This window comes from Morus notabilis, unplaced genomic scaffold, assembly GCF_000414095.1.
Source record: "Morus notabilis unplaced genomic scaffold, ASM41409v2 Scaffold120, whole genome shotgun sequence".
In the NCBI taxonomy this organism is placed as follows: domain Eukaryota; kingdom Viridiplantae; phylum Streptophyta; class Magnoliopsida; order Rosales; family Moraceae; genus Morus; species Morus notabilis.
Window position 1 is genome coordinate 395,363 of NW_010367559.1, and position 16,509 is coordinate 411,871.

Consider the following 16,509-nt stretch of genomic DNA (forward strand, 5'->3'; position numbering starts at 1 on the left):
GATATTTATTTGACAACAATGAAGAGTCTATTTCCACTACCCACTCTTTGTCTCTCCCTGAAAAAATAGTTTCTCTCTCTCTCTCTCTCTCTAAAAAGTCAGGCCTTATTTATTCTCATTTAGAGAAAGCGGGTATTTTAGCAATCTTTGGCATCTTTTTCAGTCCGTTGGTGGTGGTGGTTGTTCCTTCTCTCTCTCTCTCTCTCTCATTGCTTCGTTCCATTTTCCCGAGGCCATCTCTATCTACTGGGAACTGGGTTTCTGTCCACCACTGATATTGTGCACAAAAAGGGCACACACAAAAAAAAAAAAAAAAGAGAAGAAGAAAAAAGAGTGTCTTTCTTTCTTTTTTTTGTTCACGAGTTGCTCTGTTTTCTGAGCACATTCTCTGTGCCCCTTTTTTTGGCGATCTCTTGGTGAAATTCTGTTCTCGCTTGATCCGCGTTATCTCATTTGATACTTCGATGTTCTGATCAAAGTTCGTAATTCTTAGACAGTTTGATTGAGAATAAACTATTATTGATTGGTTTTCTCTTTTCTCTTGCTTCTGAATTTGAGATACGTAATTTGAATATTAAAAAGAAAAAAAAAAAGTAAACCTTTTGGAATAGATCTTCCTTCACAGATCTGCTCTCTTTTATCCAAACCCGCCCTTTTTTGCTTCCACTTTAATTTTTCCTCATTAAAATTTCTTTTTCTTTTTTTATATTTATATAACCAAAAAGAGGTGATAAAAAGTCATCTTTTTTTCCATTCAAGGAAAAGTTGGAAATCCCCTGGCTGTGTATTACTGATTTCCCAGACTAATTCAAGCCAAATTTCGTGGATTAATAAAAAAAACCAAATCCAGAATTCAAAAGGGTCTGCAAAAATTGTGATCAGAGAAGAAGAAAAGGCAGGATTTTTGAGAATATTTGTTTGTGACGGATCCGTCAATAGAAAACCGGGGATTTGGGTGTTTGGGTGGTCTGGAGTGCATATTGAGCATAATCAGGGCCCTGAAAATGGGGTCCTGCTTGTCTGCAGAAAGCAGGAGCCCTCACGCCTCTTCATCGCCTTTGACTCCCAATCTGGGCGTCAAAAAATGGAAGAATTCAAAGAAGAGACCCGGCTCAAGAAACTCCTCCTTTGACTATCGCAGAGAAGAACCGCTTCACAGGATTCCTGGAAGGATGTTCTTGAATGGCTCCAGTGAGGTTGCTTCACTCTTTACTCAGCAAGGCAAGAAGGGCACCAACCAGGACGCCATGATCGTTTGGGAGGTTGGTTTGGTTTGGTTTGGTTTAGCTCTTTTTTCCATTTGAAATTATGGAATTGAATTGTTTTTGATAGATTGACTTTGAATGAAAATCAGGTGCTTGTGTTTTGATATTCAGATCATTTGTGTTAGTTTTAATTTGCCTCTCTTGATGAGGATTTTTGAATTGCTGTTATGATTTTTCTGCACCTTCATATGAATTTGCACATTTGTAGCTTTTATGGGTATTTAGGGGATCCATTTATTTTTGTTTTTGGGATTTAAGTTTGCACTCTTGCAGCTTCTAATTGTTGTCTTCTGCTGATTCAAGTAAAGAAACTTTAGGGGAAAAGAAAGGGCAGTATGTGTTTATATTGGTTGGGTTTAGTTTCTTCTTTACTTCTCTTTCAAGGATTCTATTCAATGTAACAATGGCTCCACTCAAACCATGCTTACATGGTGCAAAATGAACTCTTCGTTTTCTTGTATATTTCGCTTTTGCAGTTGCGAGTTTATCTTTGTGGAACAAGTTGGCTTGCCTCAGTTTTTATCTGTTTAAAGGTTACTATAAAAGACACTACTCCAATTATGCATCTGTGGGGATATTGCTATGTCAGAACCTAGATTTTCTTATAGTGATCTGTACATCTTTGTTTATGGATTACTTATTCGTTTTCTGATGTTACCGACCTGTTGTAAATGCTTTGTTGTTGTGCAAGGAGGAAACCTGAGCCAATGCAAATCTTGTTTAAACTATAAAAAGTGATCAATTGATCATTTGTTTTCCTTTCTAACCCTTTTTCTTTTAAATCACTAATTTTCTTTACTTTTTCGTCTCAGAATTTTGGTTCCAGAACGGACACAGTTTTCTGCGGTGTCTTTGACGGTCATGGTCCTTATGGTCATATGGTCGCCAAAAGAGTGAGGGATTCTCTACCTCTGAAATTGAGTGCACACTGGGAAGTGAACATAAACGGCAGTGATGTTCTCAAGGAGATCAGCCTAAATACTGCAGGAAGCATGAACTCAGAAGATTCTGCCCTTGCATTTGCTGATGAAGAGCTGAGGGCTTCCATAGATATTGGGGAGGTGGAAAAGCGCCCTGAGATCTTTCAGACATTGAGAGAATCGTTTCTGAAAGCTTTCAAAGTCATGGATAGGGAGCTGAGAATGCAAGGCAGTATCGATTGCTTCTGTAGTGGGACAACAGCTGTGACTCTAGTCAAGCAGGTGGTCTAATAAAACATTTGACGCATTTTTGTTTATGATGTTGAGATTGTTAGAATTCCCATCTTGATCATGAGTGGTTTCGCCGATTTTTGTAGGGCCGGGACATTGTCATTGGAAATGTTGGGGACTCCAGAGCTGTACTAGGTACAAGAGATAAAGACAACTCTCTGATTCCAATTCAGTTGACTGTGGACCTCAAACCAAATCTTCCAGGTTTCTCTCTTATTTCTAGACTTCTTTGACACAATCAGGATCAGGACTAACATAGGGCTCACATTTATGAAGCTATGATTCAAAACAACACGAGCACTCATTTACTTTGTTTTCACTTCTTGTTGATAATATTGATGATTTATGGTTGATCCATTGTGGAAATAATTTTTGGTACAGTTTTTTGTTATATATGGATTTCGTGTACCTGAATGTTAATAAATAAAGAATATAAAAGTGAATATTTTGTTGTTGCTGTTTTTTTTTTTGGTCCTTTACAGAGGAAGCAGAGAGAATCCGAAAGTGTAGAGGCCGTGTTTTTGCTCTTCAGGATGAACCTGAAGTTGCTCGAGTTTGGTTACCAAACAACGACTCCCCTGGCCTGGCCATGGCTCGGGCTTTTGGTGATTTCTGCCTCAAGGATTTTGGTCTGATCTCTGTGCCTGATATATCTAATCGGCGGATTAGTGAGAAAGATGAATTTATAGTCTTGGCTACAGATGGCGTATGAGATGAAAGCCAACTTGATATTTAAGTAATTTGCTTTACTGAATGACATTTCTCCTATCAAATTTCTTATTTCAGTTTTTCTCTTGGTAGATTTGGGATGTGCTCTCAAACAAAGAAGTGGTAGACATAGTAGCGTCAGCCCCCGCTAGATCATCTGCAGCTCGAGCATTGGTTGAGACAGCAGTTCAATCTTGGAGGCAAAAATATCCGACGTCCAAGGTAGATGACTGCGCTGTTGTTTGTCTCTTCCTCGATTCAGACACGGACAACATATCAATTGCTGCTAATACTAGGTCCAAGGAACAGCATTGTTCAGCCGATGAAGTCAACTGCACAACTGAGAAAGAAGACCCCTCTTGTCCTACTAGTCTGGACCGCTCAGGAACTGTCCGAACTGGCCAAGAGATGAATCCAAAAGGAAGCAAAGAGGATGCTGAAGAGGAAATAAATTCGGAGCCAGGAAAAGATTGGTCTGCTCTTGAAGGAGTTTCTCGTGTTAATACATTATTGACTCTGCCAAGGTTTGTGCCTGGAGAAGTGAAGCTGTAAACATGTCCCGCAAATGATGAAAAAAACGGGAAGAAGATCGGTTTTTCTTTCTTTCCCGTAATCAACTTATTTTGTTTTCAATTTTCCTTTTATCTGTTTTCATTTTATTTTTTCTACAGAAAGGGAAAAGAAAATTTATAGGGCCGTAAGATGTTGAACCGGAGAGGAGGTTGGCCCGGCTATATTTGCATGTCTGGGGAAATTGTCCTTTCTCTCTCTAGCGTGGGTAGGATTGGAATTTTTGTAACCCAACTCTCCGTCCTTTTTGAGTCGATTAATTTTTGTTCCATAAAATTTCATGTGATATTTGTTGTTTGTCATGTTGATAATTGTTGTTTGTCATGTTGATAATAGTAATCTTGTGATAATGAAGCCTCATGTTGTTTTCAGCTCTTGAGGGGTTAGATTCTCCATTCTTGAATGCCATTTTCAGATGTGAACAGTCATATCATGTATTACCAATACATATTTCTTGTATTTTTCTTTCTTGTGGTTCGAATTGTTTCATTGAAGGATCCTTTTTATAGTTTCTATCCAGATCGAAGTTGCCAATTTGACATGAATTCAAACTTAAAAAATCCACATCTTCCCAAATTGCTTCCGCTCCATATGTTTAATTGTTTGGTTTGCAAGAAAATATGTAAGTGTCATAGGGGGGATATTTTCCAGCATTATCTTAAGAGTCAATTCATTCAGAAATTAAGAGGTGGGTGTTTTTTGTTCTGTGCATTTAAATGAGTAGTTCGCATGTGACTTGAGGAGAGCGAGGATTTTTCTTCGCTTGGTGATGCTGATACAACATGGATTATCACAGACAGGGACAAGAATAGGCGAGTGAGGTGTATTTGCCACTTTTTGACAAAACTGATTGGGCTCTTTCACGGTTTTCACCTAATAAAAGAAACTTTTGAACCTCACTAGTGGCGTCATTGCCCCAAGCACCTTAGCTAGAACACCTCTTTCCATTCTTCAAGAGCTCAAAACTCCATAGCCACAAGTTGGTTGTATCCGGCCCTATGTGGGAAATTAAGTGGGTCTTGTGGCCGGTGGAGGAACCCCGATTGGATGGACGGATGGAGTCTAGTTCAGACCCTTTTCATTCCTCCGTGGTGTCCGGGATTATTACTATAGTTGAAGGGGATGGGAGTGAGGTGCCCCATTTGATTCCCTTTTTTGACTAAAAAGAAAAAAGAAACTTTAGAAAAAGAACCAAAAGAAAAAGATGCCAATAAATAATTATGAATAAAAATCCAAAAGTGGTGTTAAAAAAAAAAAAAAGTGTATGGGCTTAGCTCGTGTACATAAAGATATGTAAATGTGTAGAATCACAATTTGCTCGTTATAAATTATTCATTGGCAGCTCAATCGGGTCAACTTGTCAAGTGCTTTACAATGTAATGAAAAGAGGGTGTCTTTTTTCTTTGACAGAATCAAAGAAAATCCACAACTTGAAGTTTGTAGTCAAGCTAGGCTCATGGTTCTTGATTTAGCCTCCGCTGTAAAATGAAGCTCTTTATTGGATTGATTGCTTTAAATTTCCTTCCTATGACTAAAATGGAGTTCTGGGGAAAATAAGGATTGGGAAATACACGGTATTGAACAAAACATAGATAAATGGACAAAAAAAGCTTCTTCACTCCTTTTTTCTTTTTTTCTTTTTTTTTTTTTTTGGTCTGAGGAAAAAAAAGAAGCTTCTTCAAATGTGTCATATTGGTTTTTCTTCCAACCAACGGCTATAGAAGTCCAAAGCCTCCCCGGGCTTGTATTCAGGAACCGTGTGCCCTGCTCCCTAAACCATTGAAAATGAAATTTGGCAGGTGTCAAAGTGATGACGCATTAGTGGTAAATATTGAACTTTTGGAAGGGACAAAAATTGCAATTTAGTAGAAGGGTAAATGAATTTAGTAAAACAGAGTAAGAAAAATCATCTTATAATCTTATTGGAAAAGGAATACCGAATAATATTGGAAACAAAGTTTGAATACCAACCTTGACGGTGAGAAAGGTGAGATTGTGGTCATATCCTTGCACGTATCTGCAACAAATAGAACAATTCCTTTTGTAAGTGGCAGGAGCTTTCAATAAGCGTAGTGATAGTGGTAGCTATGTTGTCTCACGTATATGTCAACTTTAGATTAAGAATATTAAGTTAAGGGAGTTAAGCAAAAAAAAAAAAAAAACATTACTATTTATCATCATCAGTGATGCACCACCACATACATATCAGTAAAAAAGAACTGTCACATGTCAAAGAAAATAACGATAATAATTATTATAAAAAAAAGCCCGAGTCTCAAAGTCTATGTGACGAATATCGCGTACTTTTATATATACAATAATCAAATATCAATCAAGTGGAGCGATAACTAGTATTCTTCCTTAAGACAAAGGGTGGTTTCTGGAGCAAAATATGTTGGCATACAAAAGGGAATATATTTTACCCTGCAACTTGGGAATTGGAGATCCAAGGCCTCCATTCAGCTACTATCTGATATCCAAGTGATCTCGTCCATGCTTGGCTCCCAGTAAATGGCACACACATGTCATGGTCTCCACTGTCAATAGAAACAGTAAAACACTCGAACATTTTTTTTTTTTTTTGGAAGAAAACTACTTGGTAATAAAGATGAAATATAAGCAAAATTTCATATGTTGCAAATTCTCAAGTGTCAAATTTCATAAAAAAATTCTCAAGTGTCAAAGAAATGATGCTTCACAATATTGCACGGGCCCTAACTATTACCTAAAAACGAGGACTCTATATCCTTGCATTGTGAGGTTTCTATGGTATGGGATCATACTTCCAGCATCATGATAATATTGTATTCTGCTTGTGCAAAGATCCCAACGACCAGTTACGCTTTCCTGATTATTTAAAATAATGTAATAGAAAAAAAGAATAAGATTTAAATTCTCGGATAATTAAAAGTAACGAAAGTATTTATACAAATAGGAAGGCCTTGATTTGAAAGTTCTTACTGGCTCAGCATGAATTGCTTCCCTAACTGCTTTGTCATTAAGCCATGTACTTGCAACATTATCATCCTGCACAGTTACCAAAATAAGATCCAACAGTACAAAATAATAATAACGAGGACGACGATAACGACAACAATAATAATAAACTTTCAAATTAAACAACGTGGCGTGGCGACCACGGCAACAATAATAACAAATTTTCAAAATTAAAAAGCAATCAAAATAGCATAAGTTAAAAACGGGGTCGGTTTATTAAAGAAACACGGTAGAGAATTAAAAAAAATCAATCAATATGCAGGTCAAGTCATATCAAAAACATATAAAACTGAAAAATATGTAATTTTAACAAAACTATGGTAAAAATATATTGTCTAAGGCTGTTTTTTTTTATTTTATGTAATCAAAGAATTCTTCTAAAGAGATAAACGGAAAGTTAAAAGTGCCCCATCAAAGGGTTGCAACTTGCAAATGAGAACATAAAAGTTCTTGCTGGATCTGCGTTATCACGACTATAAGATGCCAGCCCCTAATTTTGGCTCATCGAACCATACAAAACAAAGAAGGAAATTGTACATAATTAAGTTGCATTTAATCAAGAAAACTCAGTGTCATGATGATCCATATGCGCTTTCACAGCAAACATAGAACATCAATAAAAACATTCTAGCCCTTAAATCTTAGCTAAACCAAGGAAACCGACAAATTCATTTAAGGGGTTTGGAAGAATAGAAGAAATAATCAGAAAACTAAGGCTGTCATGGGATACTTCCAGCCTGTCTGCAACCCAATTTGTCAAATAAGATTTATATATAAATTTTTATGTATATGTGTATATATATATGCCCCCAAGCAAAAGCAATGCATGTGACAAAAAACAATCTATAATCCAATATATATGAGATCTTTTTATACGAGAACTTTACACATGAGATTTATTATTATTTTTTTCTAGGGAAGAGACAACGTATTATATATGTAAAGAGAATATGTTGGTAGAGTAAAAAATATCATAATAATATTAGACAAATTCTAAAACGTTAAATTTGACAATTCAGAAGTACTCCTGCCATGAAATTCCTATCTTGTCTAAAATTTGAGGCAGAATGTGCAGGGTGACAGTGTGTCACGGACTTAAAAATTTAACAACAAAGTGGGACGACTCTCATAATTCGGGGGCAAAAATGAAAGAAAAGTTTAAAAGAAAAACTTACAAAGCAGGGAACGTGTATTCTAGAGCCAGCAGCAAGTTGGGGCCACAAAGGGACAAGACCATCTCTAACAGGTGCCTCAAAAGGCCAAGCACGTCCGAACATCCTTTTCCTCACGGGAAGAGGCTTTTTAGTCATTCCCAACTGTTGAAAGCTTAATGGCAAGCTTGAGTTTGCTGATTTGGAGTTCAGTATATCAGCATCTGGGCTATGGTAGCATGGCTCCAGGATGTCGTATATGTTTATTCCAACGAGAGCCTGTCGTACAATTATATACAACACCAAAAAGATTGGAAAGTAAAGAAAATCATGTTTTTTGTACTGATAAGATGTCCATTTCGTTATCGTTATCGTTATTATAACTAAATTAAGTAGTATGCAAATTATCTGAGGTGTTATAATAAGGACGGTTAAAAGATGAAAATTTAATGCACCGTTTACAATTTTGCACTATGAAATCTTCCACATGAAAAATAAAAAACCTTTTGAAAAAAATATATATTATTTTTTGAGCCGCGTATATATACCTCTCTTACTCGTACAAGTTTTGAGTTGCAATGACCCTTTTCAGAGTTACTGTAGTAGTTTCCTTTGCAAGCAGCTCGAGCTTCCTGTGACATAGCCGTTGTAGGCATCATTTAACGATAAAACCCATACATCCCTTATATTGAAGTCAAAAGTTCAAATCTCTTAACCCCAGTTTAAAAAATATGTATATGATTGAGAAATACTAACATCAATTGTTTGACATGTAGACTCCATTAACGTGATGTATAATCATTTAAGTAGAAAATAAGATAGTAGAATCTATATGTCAAACAGTAAACACAGAGAGAGTGTCAGAAAAAGTGATGCTAACATTTCTGTATATACTTTTCTAAACAATTTCTAGTGAATATTTTCTTGAGTGATCGTTGGTGTCAGTCGTCCCAAGGTTTTGAATCAAAAGAAGACTAGGTGAAAGCATGTAATTTAGAGTGAAATATAATAAGGCCTCGTTCAGTTCGTCGATTCGAATTTTCAATTTGAGTTAAGACGTGACTTTATGTGATAATTTTTAACTGTAGTAAAAAAGTTAGATATGATTATTTCTGAGAGTTTTTAACTATTAAAAAATTGAAATTAAAAACTCGAATCGGTGAAATGAACGAGGCCTAAGATTTCAATTCTTCATGTGACATGTCGCGAAAGAGAGGAAGGAAAAAAAAAATCAAATAAAGAAAAGCAAATAAAATTCGTACCTCATAGATATCATCTGAGATGAGGGCCATACCGTGGGCAAAAGGAACAAGAGCATCCCCATCAAATTTTGGGTCCGTGACCGCATTTCCCACCATGTAACCCTATCGACAATTAATTAGAACCTCATTATCATATTTATTAATTAACAATAACTAAATTTACAAATCAGCTTGACTTTGAGTTTCCATTTAAAGTAATAATATTGTACCTTAAAATTGATAACTGGCTTTTCTCCATTTTTAATTCCTACAAAAAAAATGTGCAAATCTTGCTGATCAGGATTTATGTCAACCCACAAATGCAATAAAATTGTCAGAACATAATGAATGCATCTCATATATTATTATGACAATTAAATATATATATATATATATATATATATATATATATATAGAGTTAATAATAGTACCTTTAGCAACTTGAGAAGCAAGAGTGGGCACATAAATTCCAGCAAATGACTCTCCCGAGATGTAAAATGGGTTTGAAATGAACTCTGGGAATTGCTCAAACCACTGATTGCATTAAAAAAAAAAAAAAAAATTATGGGAACTTCTTTAAAATATTTTCATTGTATTTTTTTTCTTAGTTATCATGATTCCCATATCTTTTGAAACATTTTTCTCTTAACTACCTGGAGGAGGAAAGTATGTGTGTCAGCAGAAGTTTGTTGGTCTCCGGTTTTGTATTTGGTTGGGTCTTTGGAGTAAGAAAAGCCAACACCAACAGGAGAATCCAAATATATGATATTCGAAACCTGAAAAGTGGATGATGTAAGGAAATAAATTAGATGAAAATAATAAATATTAATGTTCAAATATTACAAAAAAAAAAAAAGACCATATTATTAGAGTGCGCGGTAAATATAATAATAATACTGACAAAGAAACTGTAAATGATTTGCTTGACAGGAAATATGGTTTATATATTGACCTTTGTCCAAGTATATGCATTAAGATGCAACTTGGGCAGGCTTCCCTTCGGCTTTCCTTCTTCAAAACTGAACGGTCCTGCATTGTTTAGTGCAAATGAAACCATGCATATCTCTAATTGCAAATAAAAGTAAGTGTGTGTGTGTATATATATATATATATAATTTAAACAAGAAGAAAGAATATTAATATCAATCAAGTGGCATAGTATAATTAAACTTTTCCAACTAGAAAAGGAAATGATCATCTTTCTTATGTGGGGACTCTATTTTAATATTAATTAGTTTGAAGCAGTCAAGCATATATATATATATATATGTATACATATATGTATACATATATATTAAAAAACTTGCAGAAGAAATTAATTAAGTTCATGACCTTGCATTATTCTCCTCATTGACATAATAATGATTCTAATTAAAATATTTCATGCTGTCAAAGGGCACGTAGTATATAACTGATATTATACAATAATTTCCCTTGCAGTACATATCATACAGATAGCCCTTTAAGGTTATTATTTCTTCATAATTTCTTAATAAACTTTATTTTTATCAATTTGTCACATTCCGGTACAAGACAAAGAAAGAAAAATTAGAGTCTGTGGCACGCTGTGGCACACATACAATATATTACAAGATGAGGGTAGTATTAATCAAGATATATATGAGTCTACTTGAGAATAATTTATACAAATGTTCTAATCTTAAACTACCTACCAAATACAAAATAGACAAAACAAGAAAAAGAACGCCAAAATAGAAAACAGTATTTGTCTGTTAGTAGCGGATAAAACAAATGAAAAGGATAACAGCTTTTCTCAAAAGTAAGAAATGGTTATAATAAGCTGCATCTGCCATCCTCAGGCTCTTATATCTCTAAACCCCCCCAAAAAGGAAATCATTTCCTTTGAATTAACTTCTATATATTATGACTCATAATTTATAAGCCCCCATAATAATAATAGTATATAATAATATAAACAAAATATTTGGATAATGAACATGCATAAAGTGTGTCTTGAGAAAGTGTAGCAGATAGCATCTTCTAGTTGTGGACAGTCCAACATGAAAGTACAGTGTTTTCAGGACGTTAAGCCAAAAACACAGGGAAAAAAAAAAAAGATTGGTTCAGATACCAATACTAACAGTATTTGCAAATTAGCGTACCATGTTCATACACAAAACCATCGAAGCTAGAGCATCCGGGTCCGCCATTAAGCCACAAAACGACTGGATCAGTTGCTGGGCTTCTCTCTGAAACGACAAAGTAATAGAACAGATTCTTCCCAGCGGGATTTCCATCTATGTTTATGTATCTGCAAAACCCAGATACCGAAAACTCATATAAATACTTGTAACATAATAATTCAGAGAATTTTGTAGCAGCGTATTAATAGGAAAATTACAATTTTCTTTTAACTTTTTAATTTAAATATTTGACGCTCATAAAAAATGAAAAAGAAAAAGGAAGACTTACCCTGAATAGTGTTTTGATGGAAAAGTGCCATCAAAGCCAGGAAGTTGTGTGACCAGAGAACGTGGAGGGGAAGCATCAGAAGAAAAAAGAATGGAGCAAAGAGATATGAAGAGAAACAAGAATTTGGGTTTGCCCATTTCGTTATATATATATGTGTGTGTGTGTGTGTGTGTGTGTATAACCCCACAAGTTTAGTACTTATGAAACGAACTAAAATATTAGTGAGACTATATATAGCTCAAGGCTCATGCATATGTTGTGTGTTTCCAAGGAGAGAGAAGAGGATGTGGGGAAGGTGATAGAACAATGAGAGGGAAAAGAACATTATCAGAAAGGCACATGTAGACAAAAAGGAAAAAAGTGGGGAAAACAAACTCAACCAGAGAAGCACATAGAAGAACCACACACAAAAAAAAAAAAAAAAAAAAAAAAAAAGGTTCAGTTTTCAGGGTCAGAAAAGTAGGGAAACAGTTGGCATGAAAAGGTATTGAAAAAGAAAAAATGGGAGGGAAAAAGATTCAGCTTAAACCAGAATAATGGCATTGACAAGGGAATCACAAACTAGAGAGAGAGAGAGAGAGAGAGAGAGAGAGAGAGAGAGAGAACCATCTCAAGCTTAGTGCTTTGTCCAATCATCTCCAATCATAAATTCATTTTCTACCGTGCACATAGTAGAAGACTAAGAAGATCAACAAGAAGAAGAAGAAGAGGAAGAAGAGGGAATGATTTTCCTTTTCAAACTATAGGGAATCTTTATTCTCAGTCCCCCAAACACTACAAATTTGTTGCTACATATATTCTCTCGTGAAATTATTAAAACATGTTTAATCAATGCGTTTAAATTAGTAATTTTTTATTTTAATATTTAAATTTTAAGTTTTTTATAAAAAAAATATTTATAATAGAATTAAAATTATAAATTTAAACACGTAAAGTCTTCTTCATTTTTGACCATTTTGCTCATAAATTTATTATCCAAGAGACAAAAGGAAACTTCCAACTTGGAATAGGGAAATAACGCTATTGATATGGGAAAAATTACAAAAAGTGCAAATCAGTAGAAAATGATAGGGCGCAGTGCCCAATGAATGCTTGTTGGGCCCAATAATTTACTTTTCCACATTCGTAGACAAATGTTAAATCATAATTTTGTTGAATAGTTGGTGGAGGGAGTTGAACCAAAAAAGGGCTCTCCACTTTGTACTTTCTTTTGTATTTGGTGCCATGCCTTATCTCTTCTAGAATGAACATCACACATTCAACATATTTGTTTTGGCCGTTACAGGGCAGGTGCTATATCTATTATAGGTTGCTTTGAAATTGCCTTGATAAATTGAATAAGTGCTTCTTGGTCAACTTACTTATTTAACAACCCGTGAAGGTGGCACGATAGAAATAGACGATCAATTAAAGCCCTCTCATTTAGCATTTAGGGATTGACTTTTATCGTTTATAGTGATATTAGTGTTATGGCTTAGTTTGATATTGTTTTTTCATCCTAAAATCATGTCTTGTTTGTAGCAGAAGTTGATTTTAGTATTTGGTAAATCTCCTTAAAAGTGTTTTTTGAAGAATTTTTTAAGAATCTACAGCCAAAATCAGAAGCAGCCTAAAGACAACTTTAGCTTTTAGATTGTACGGGAATCAGCATAGTACAATTAATGAAACTTTCATAATACCCATAATACCTCTAATGAAATTTAAAATTTACAATCTTCTCAGTCTAAAATTCATACTCGTGATATAATATAATATAATAGTAATATTGTAACAAGTAATATCATAAATATATTAATAACTCTAATATTATTATTTTATCCTATAATATGATATTGATATAATCTTATATTGTATAATATAATAGGAATCAGTATAATATAATATAATAGGAATCAGTATATTGTATTGATATAATTATATTTATTATATTAATAATAATATCTTAATTAATATAATTAAATATTATTATAATCTTATAATTATAATATTATTATATAGTGTATTACACAGTTATAATTATATTAATCATTTTAATAATATTATTATATTCTACATCATAATTATATAATATATTATTTAATAATAATTTTATTGTATTGTATTAAATATTACAATAAATAAACATTATATTGTAATTATATATATTATATTATAGTATAATATAATATAATCATAATTTTTAATTATTTCCGTTATTATTTTAATAATAATATTATTATATATCATATTTATATAATATATTATATAATAATAGTTTTTTATTATATTAAATATAATAATAAATATATATTATATTGTAATTATATATATTATATTATAGTATAATATAATATAGTTATAATTTTTAACTATTTATAGTAATTCAACATCATAATTTACCAAATGCTATTACGTTGATTTTAGAACTAACACGGCTACTATAATTATAATGTACTAAATACTCAGCTGCTTTTTCTTTCAGCACAGCTAAAAATAATTTTTTTTAAATCTATAGCATTACTTATCATCACCTATTATCCATTTTTTATTAGCAAGAAAAAGTGAAAACTTGTTGAATGATGGTTTTTTTAGTAGATGTAAAGAGCAAAATGGGCACACTAATTATACAATCATACATTTCTAATGATAATGACCGTTCAAAGAAGTGTTATCACTTTTCTTCTCATGAAAAAGAAAAAATACAAATGAGACTCGTATGGGATCGATCGAGCCCCATCTAATTTGAGTGTTTCTAATTGTTTAGCCTGATGTAAGTTGTATATCTCGTCACTTTCGTTCGAACTAACTGCTTTAAATTGTGTGGTATTTTTAATCAATTCAATTTCAATCATTCAACAGAAATCCGATTATTTTTAGTCGCAAAAGTCAGATCGTTTCCCACTATTACAGCTGAAATGTGAGAGAAAGCTCATTATCATGCAAATAAAAAGTGTGGACGGCATATGTATATGTCTCAACTTTGAACTCATTATCAGAGAGAAATTAAGGACCATTCCATTTACTAATTACATATGATATGATTACACAAATGCTATTGGACAAGGTAAGTTGAAATTAGCGTTTTTTTTTTTATACACAAATTGGTTTGAGTATATAAACCAATTCCGAGAATATTGAACAAATTATTTGCTTTTTGAAGGTCATTATTGGATCAATGCATTCTCTCTTTATCTTTGTCTGCAATTTCTTATAATTATTCACATGACTATTGAGATAGAAAATTTATTTGTTGATTCGAGTTTTTAATTCGTGTTGAGATGTGACTTTATGTGAGAGTTTTTTACTGTAGTAAAAAATTTAGATCTGACTGTTTTTGAGAATTTTTTACTATAACAAAACTCGAATCGGTGAAATTAACATAGTGGCAGTAACTCTATATACGCATAAGTCTTCTATTAATGACTACAGAATTCCAATGCCTCCCTTGGCTTGTATTCAGGAACAGTATGCCCAGCTCCCTGCATGACATGATTATTAATAATCACCATTTTCAATCTTTAATAAAGACAACAACAAGAACTTTTCAAATTAATGGACAAAAAAAAAAAAAAAAAAAGTCAATCCTACGCTAACCTTATGGTGAGAAAGGTGAGGATGTTGCCGTATTCTTGTACATAACTGCAAGAGATTACAATACAAACAAACACTAATTTCAAGATAGAAAGCATAAAACTTACTATTTCAAGTTAATTAAAAAATAATAAGGTCAATAGTTTTCGTGGCAAATCAAAAGCTCTGCTTAGAAACAAACTAACATTGAAGTACAAAGCTTACGGTTAAGCCCGTGAAAAAATTTGAAAAGCGTCACTTTTTTTTTTTTTACCATTTTGCCCTTCTCATGTTTTATTTATGCCTTTACGAAGAGCTCTAGATGCTGACCTTTATCAGAAATCCTTGTCCTTCTGAAAGGGAAAAAGGAGAATAAGAGAAAGAGGCAAATTAGGCAGAGAAAAGAAAGACATTATTAAAGATGTAACTTGGCATTAAGTTAAAGGAGAAAAGGAGAAAAGGAGATGAAAGGGGCACATGGAGGATTAGGGTGTGTTTAGTAGATGAATTCAGAATTATAATTATGGATTATTGTTCAGAATCAGTGTTCGTTTACAGTGATTTTGAATCATGATTCATAATTAGTGTTTAGTTTGGATGATTATGAATCATGATTCAGAATCTGATGTGATGTTTTAAACTAACTCAAATCATGATTCTAAAACCACCCCCTCTTGATTAAAGGTGATTCAAACCCATGATTCTGAATCATTGTTTCAGAATCATGATTTGAATCATTGTTTCAGAATCATGATTTGAATTCAAAATCATGAATTATGGTTCTGATTCTAGAATCATGATTAGAATTACCCTGATTTAAATCATCATACTAAACGAACCCTTAATATTGTAGAAATAGAAGTGGGGAAATATTACCTTAAAAATATTGGCCATGGAACCATGCAATGTGCCTTGTTTTTCCTTCTTTTTGCTAAACGTCAAGGTGATGGAGGGAATAGTGCTATGTTTTTCGGTCTCTCTCTCTCTCTCCCTCTGTTTTGGTTTATATTTATAAATTCAATTCCTAATTTGCAATTCGTTTCATACTTGGTGTTCCCAGCCGGTCAACTCGACTTACTGACTAGAAGTCCTAGGGGTTGCCCATGCTTTTCCATCCTCTGTTTTTCAATTTTATTTTTTTGCTTCTGGACTTGATTGTATTCCTATTTCTGTAGGCTTTGGCCGATTTAATATAATGCCACAAAAAGTTTTACATCACGTCAATTAAAAAATTAAAAAAATTAGATCCGTTTAGTTCGTTGATTTAAATTTTTAATTCAAATTGATATGTAATTTTATAGATTTAAAATTATTTTTAATTTATATATATTTTTTATAAGAGAAAATAATTACAAATTATGATATGAATTATAACACGAATCCT

General features: G+C 33.2%; 2 protein-coding genes across 2 annotated transcripts; one reads left to right on the forward strand and one right to left on the reverse strand.

The window, feature by feature from the left end:
* LOC21398255 (probable protein phosphatase 2C 33) lies at positions 1-3,813 on the forward strand. The gene is made up of 5 exons (XM_010112787.2): positions 1-1,262; positions 2,078-2,467; positions 2,563-2,680; positions 2,959-3,182; positions 3,278-3,813. Exons 1-5 carry the CDS (start codon positions 1,005-1,007, stop codon positions 3,734-3,736), a joined length of 1,449 nt encoding a protein of 482 aa, XP_010111089.1. The 5' UTR covers positions 1-1,004; the 3' UTR covers positions 3,737-3,813.
* Positions 3,814-5,029: 1,216 nt separating this feature from the next.
* On the reverse strand, positions 5,030-11,922 carry LOC21398256 (serine carboxypeptidase-like 20). The gene is made up of 14 exons (XM_010112788.2): positions 11,577-11,922; positions 11,267-11,415; positions 10,096-10,172; positions 9,797-9,919; positions 9,575-9,677; positions 9,374-9,411; positions 9,165-9,266; positions 8,451-8,534; positions 7,927-8,181; positions 6,716-6,781; positions 6,480-6,601; positions 6,178-6,291; positions 5,726-5,771; positions 5,030-5,525 (listed from the first exon to the last, which is right to left on the reverse strand). The coding sequence occupies exons 1-14, from the start codon at positions 11,711-11,713 to the stop codon at positions 5,442-5,444; spliced, it is 1,500 nt and encodes a 499-aa protein (XP_010111090.1). The 5' UTR covers positions 11,714-11,922; the 3' UTR covers positions 5,030-5,441.
* Between the last annotated feature and the right edge of the window lie 4,587 nt (positions 11,923-16,509).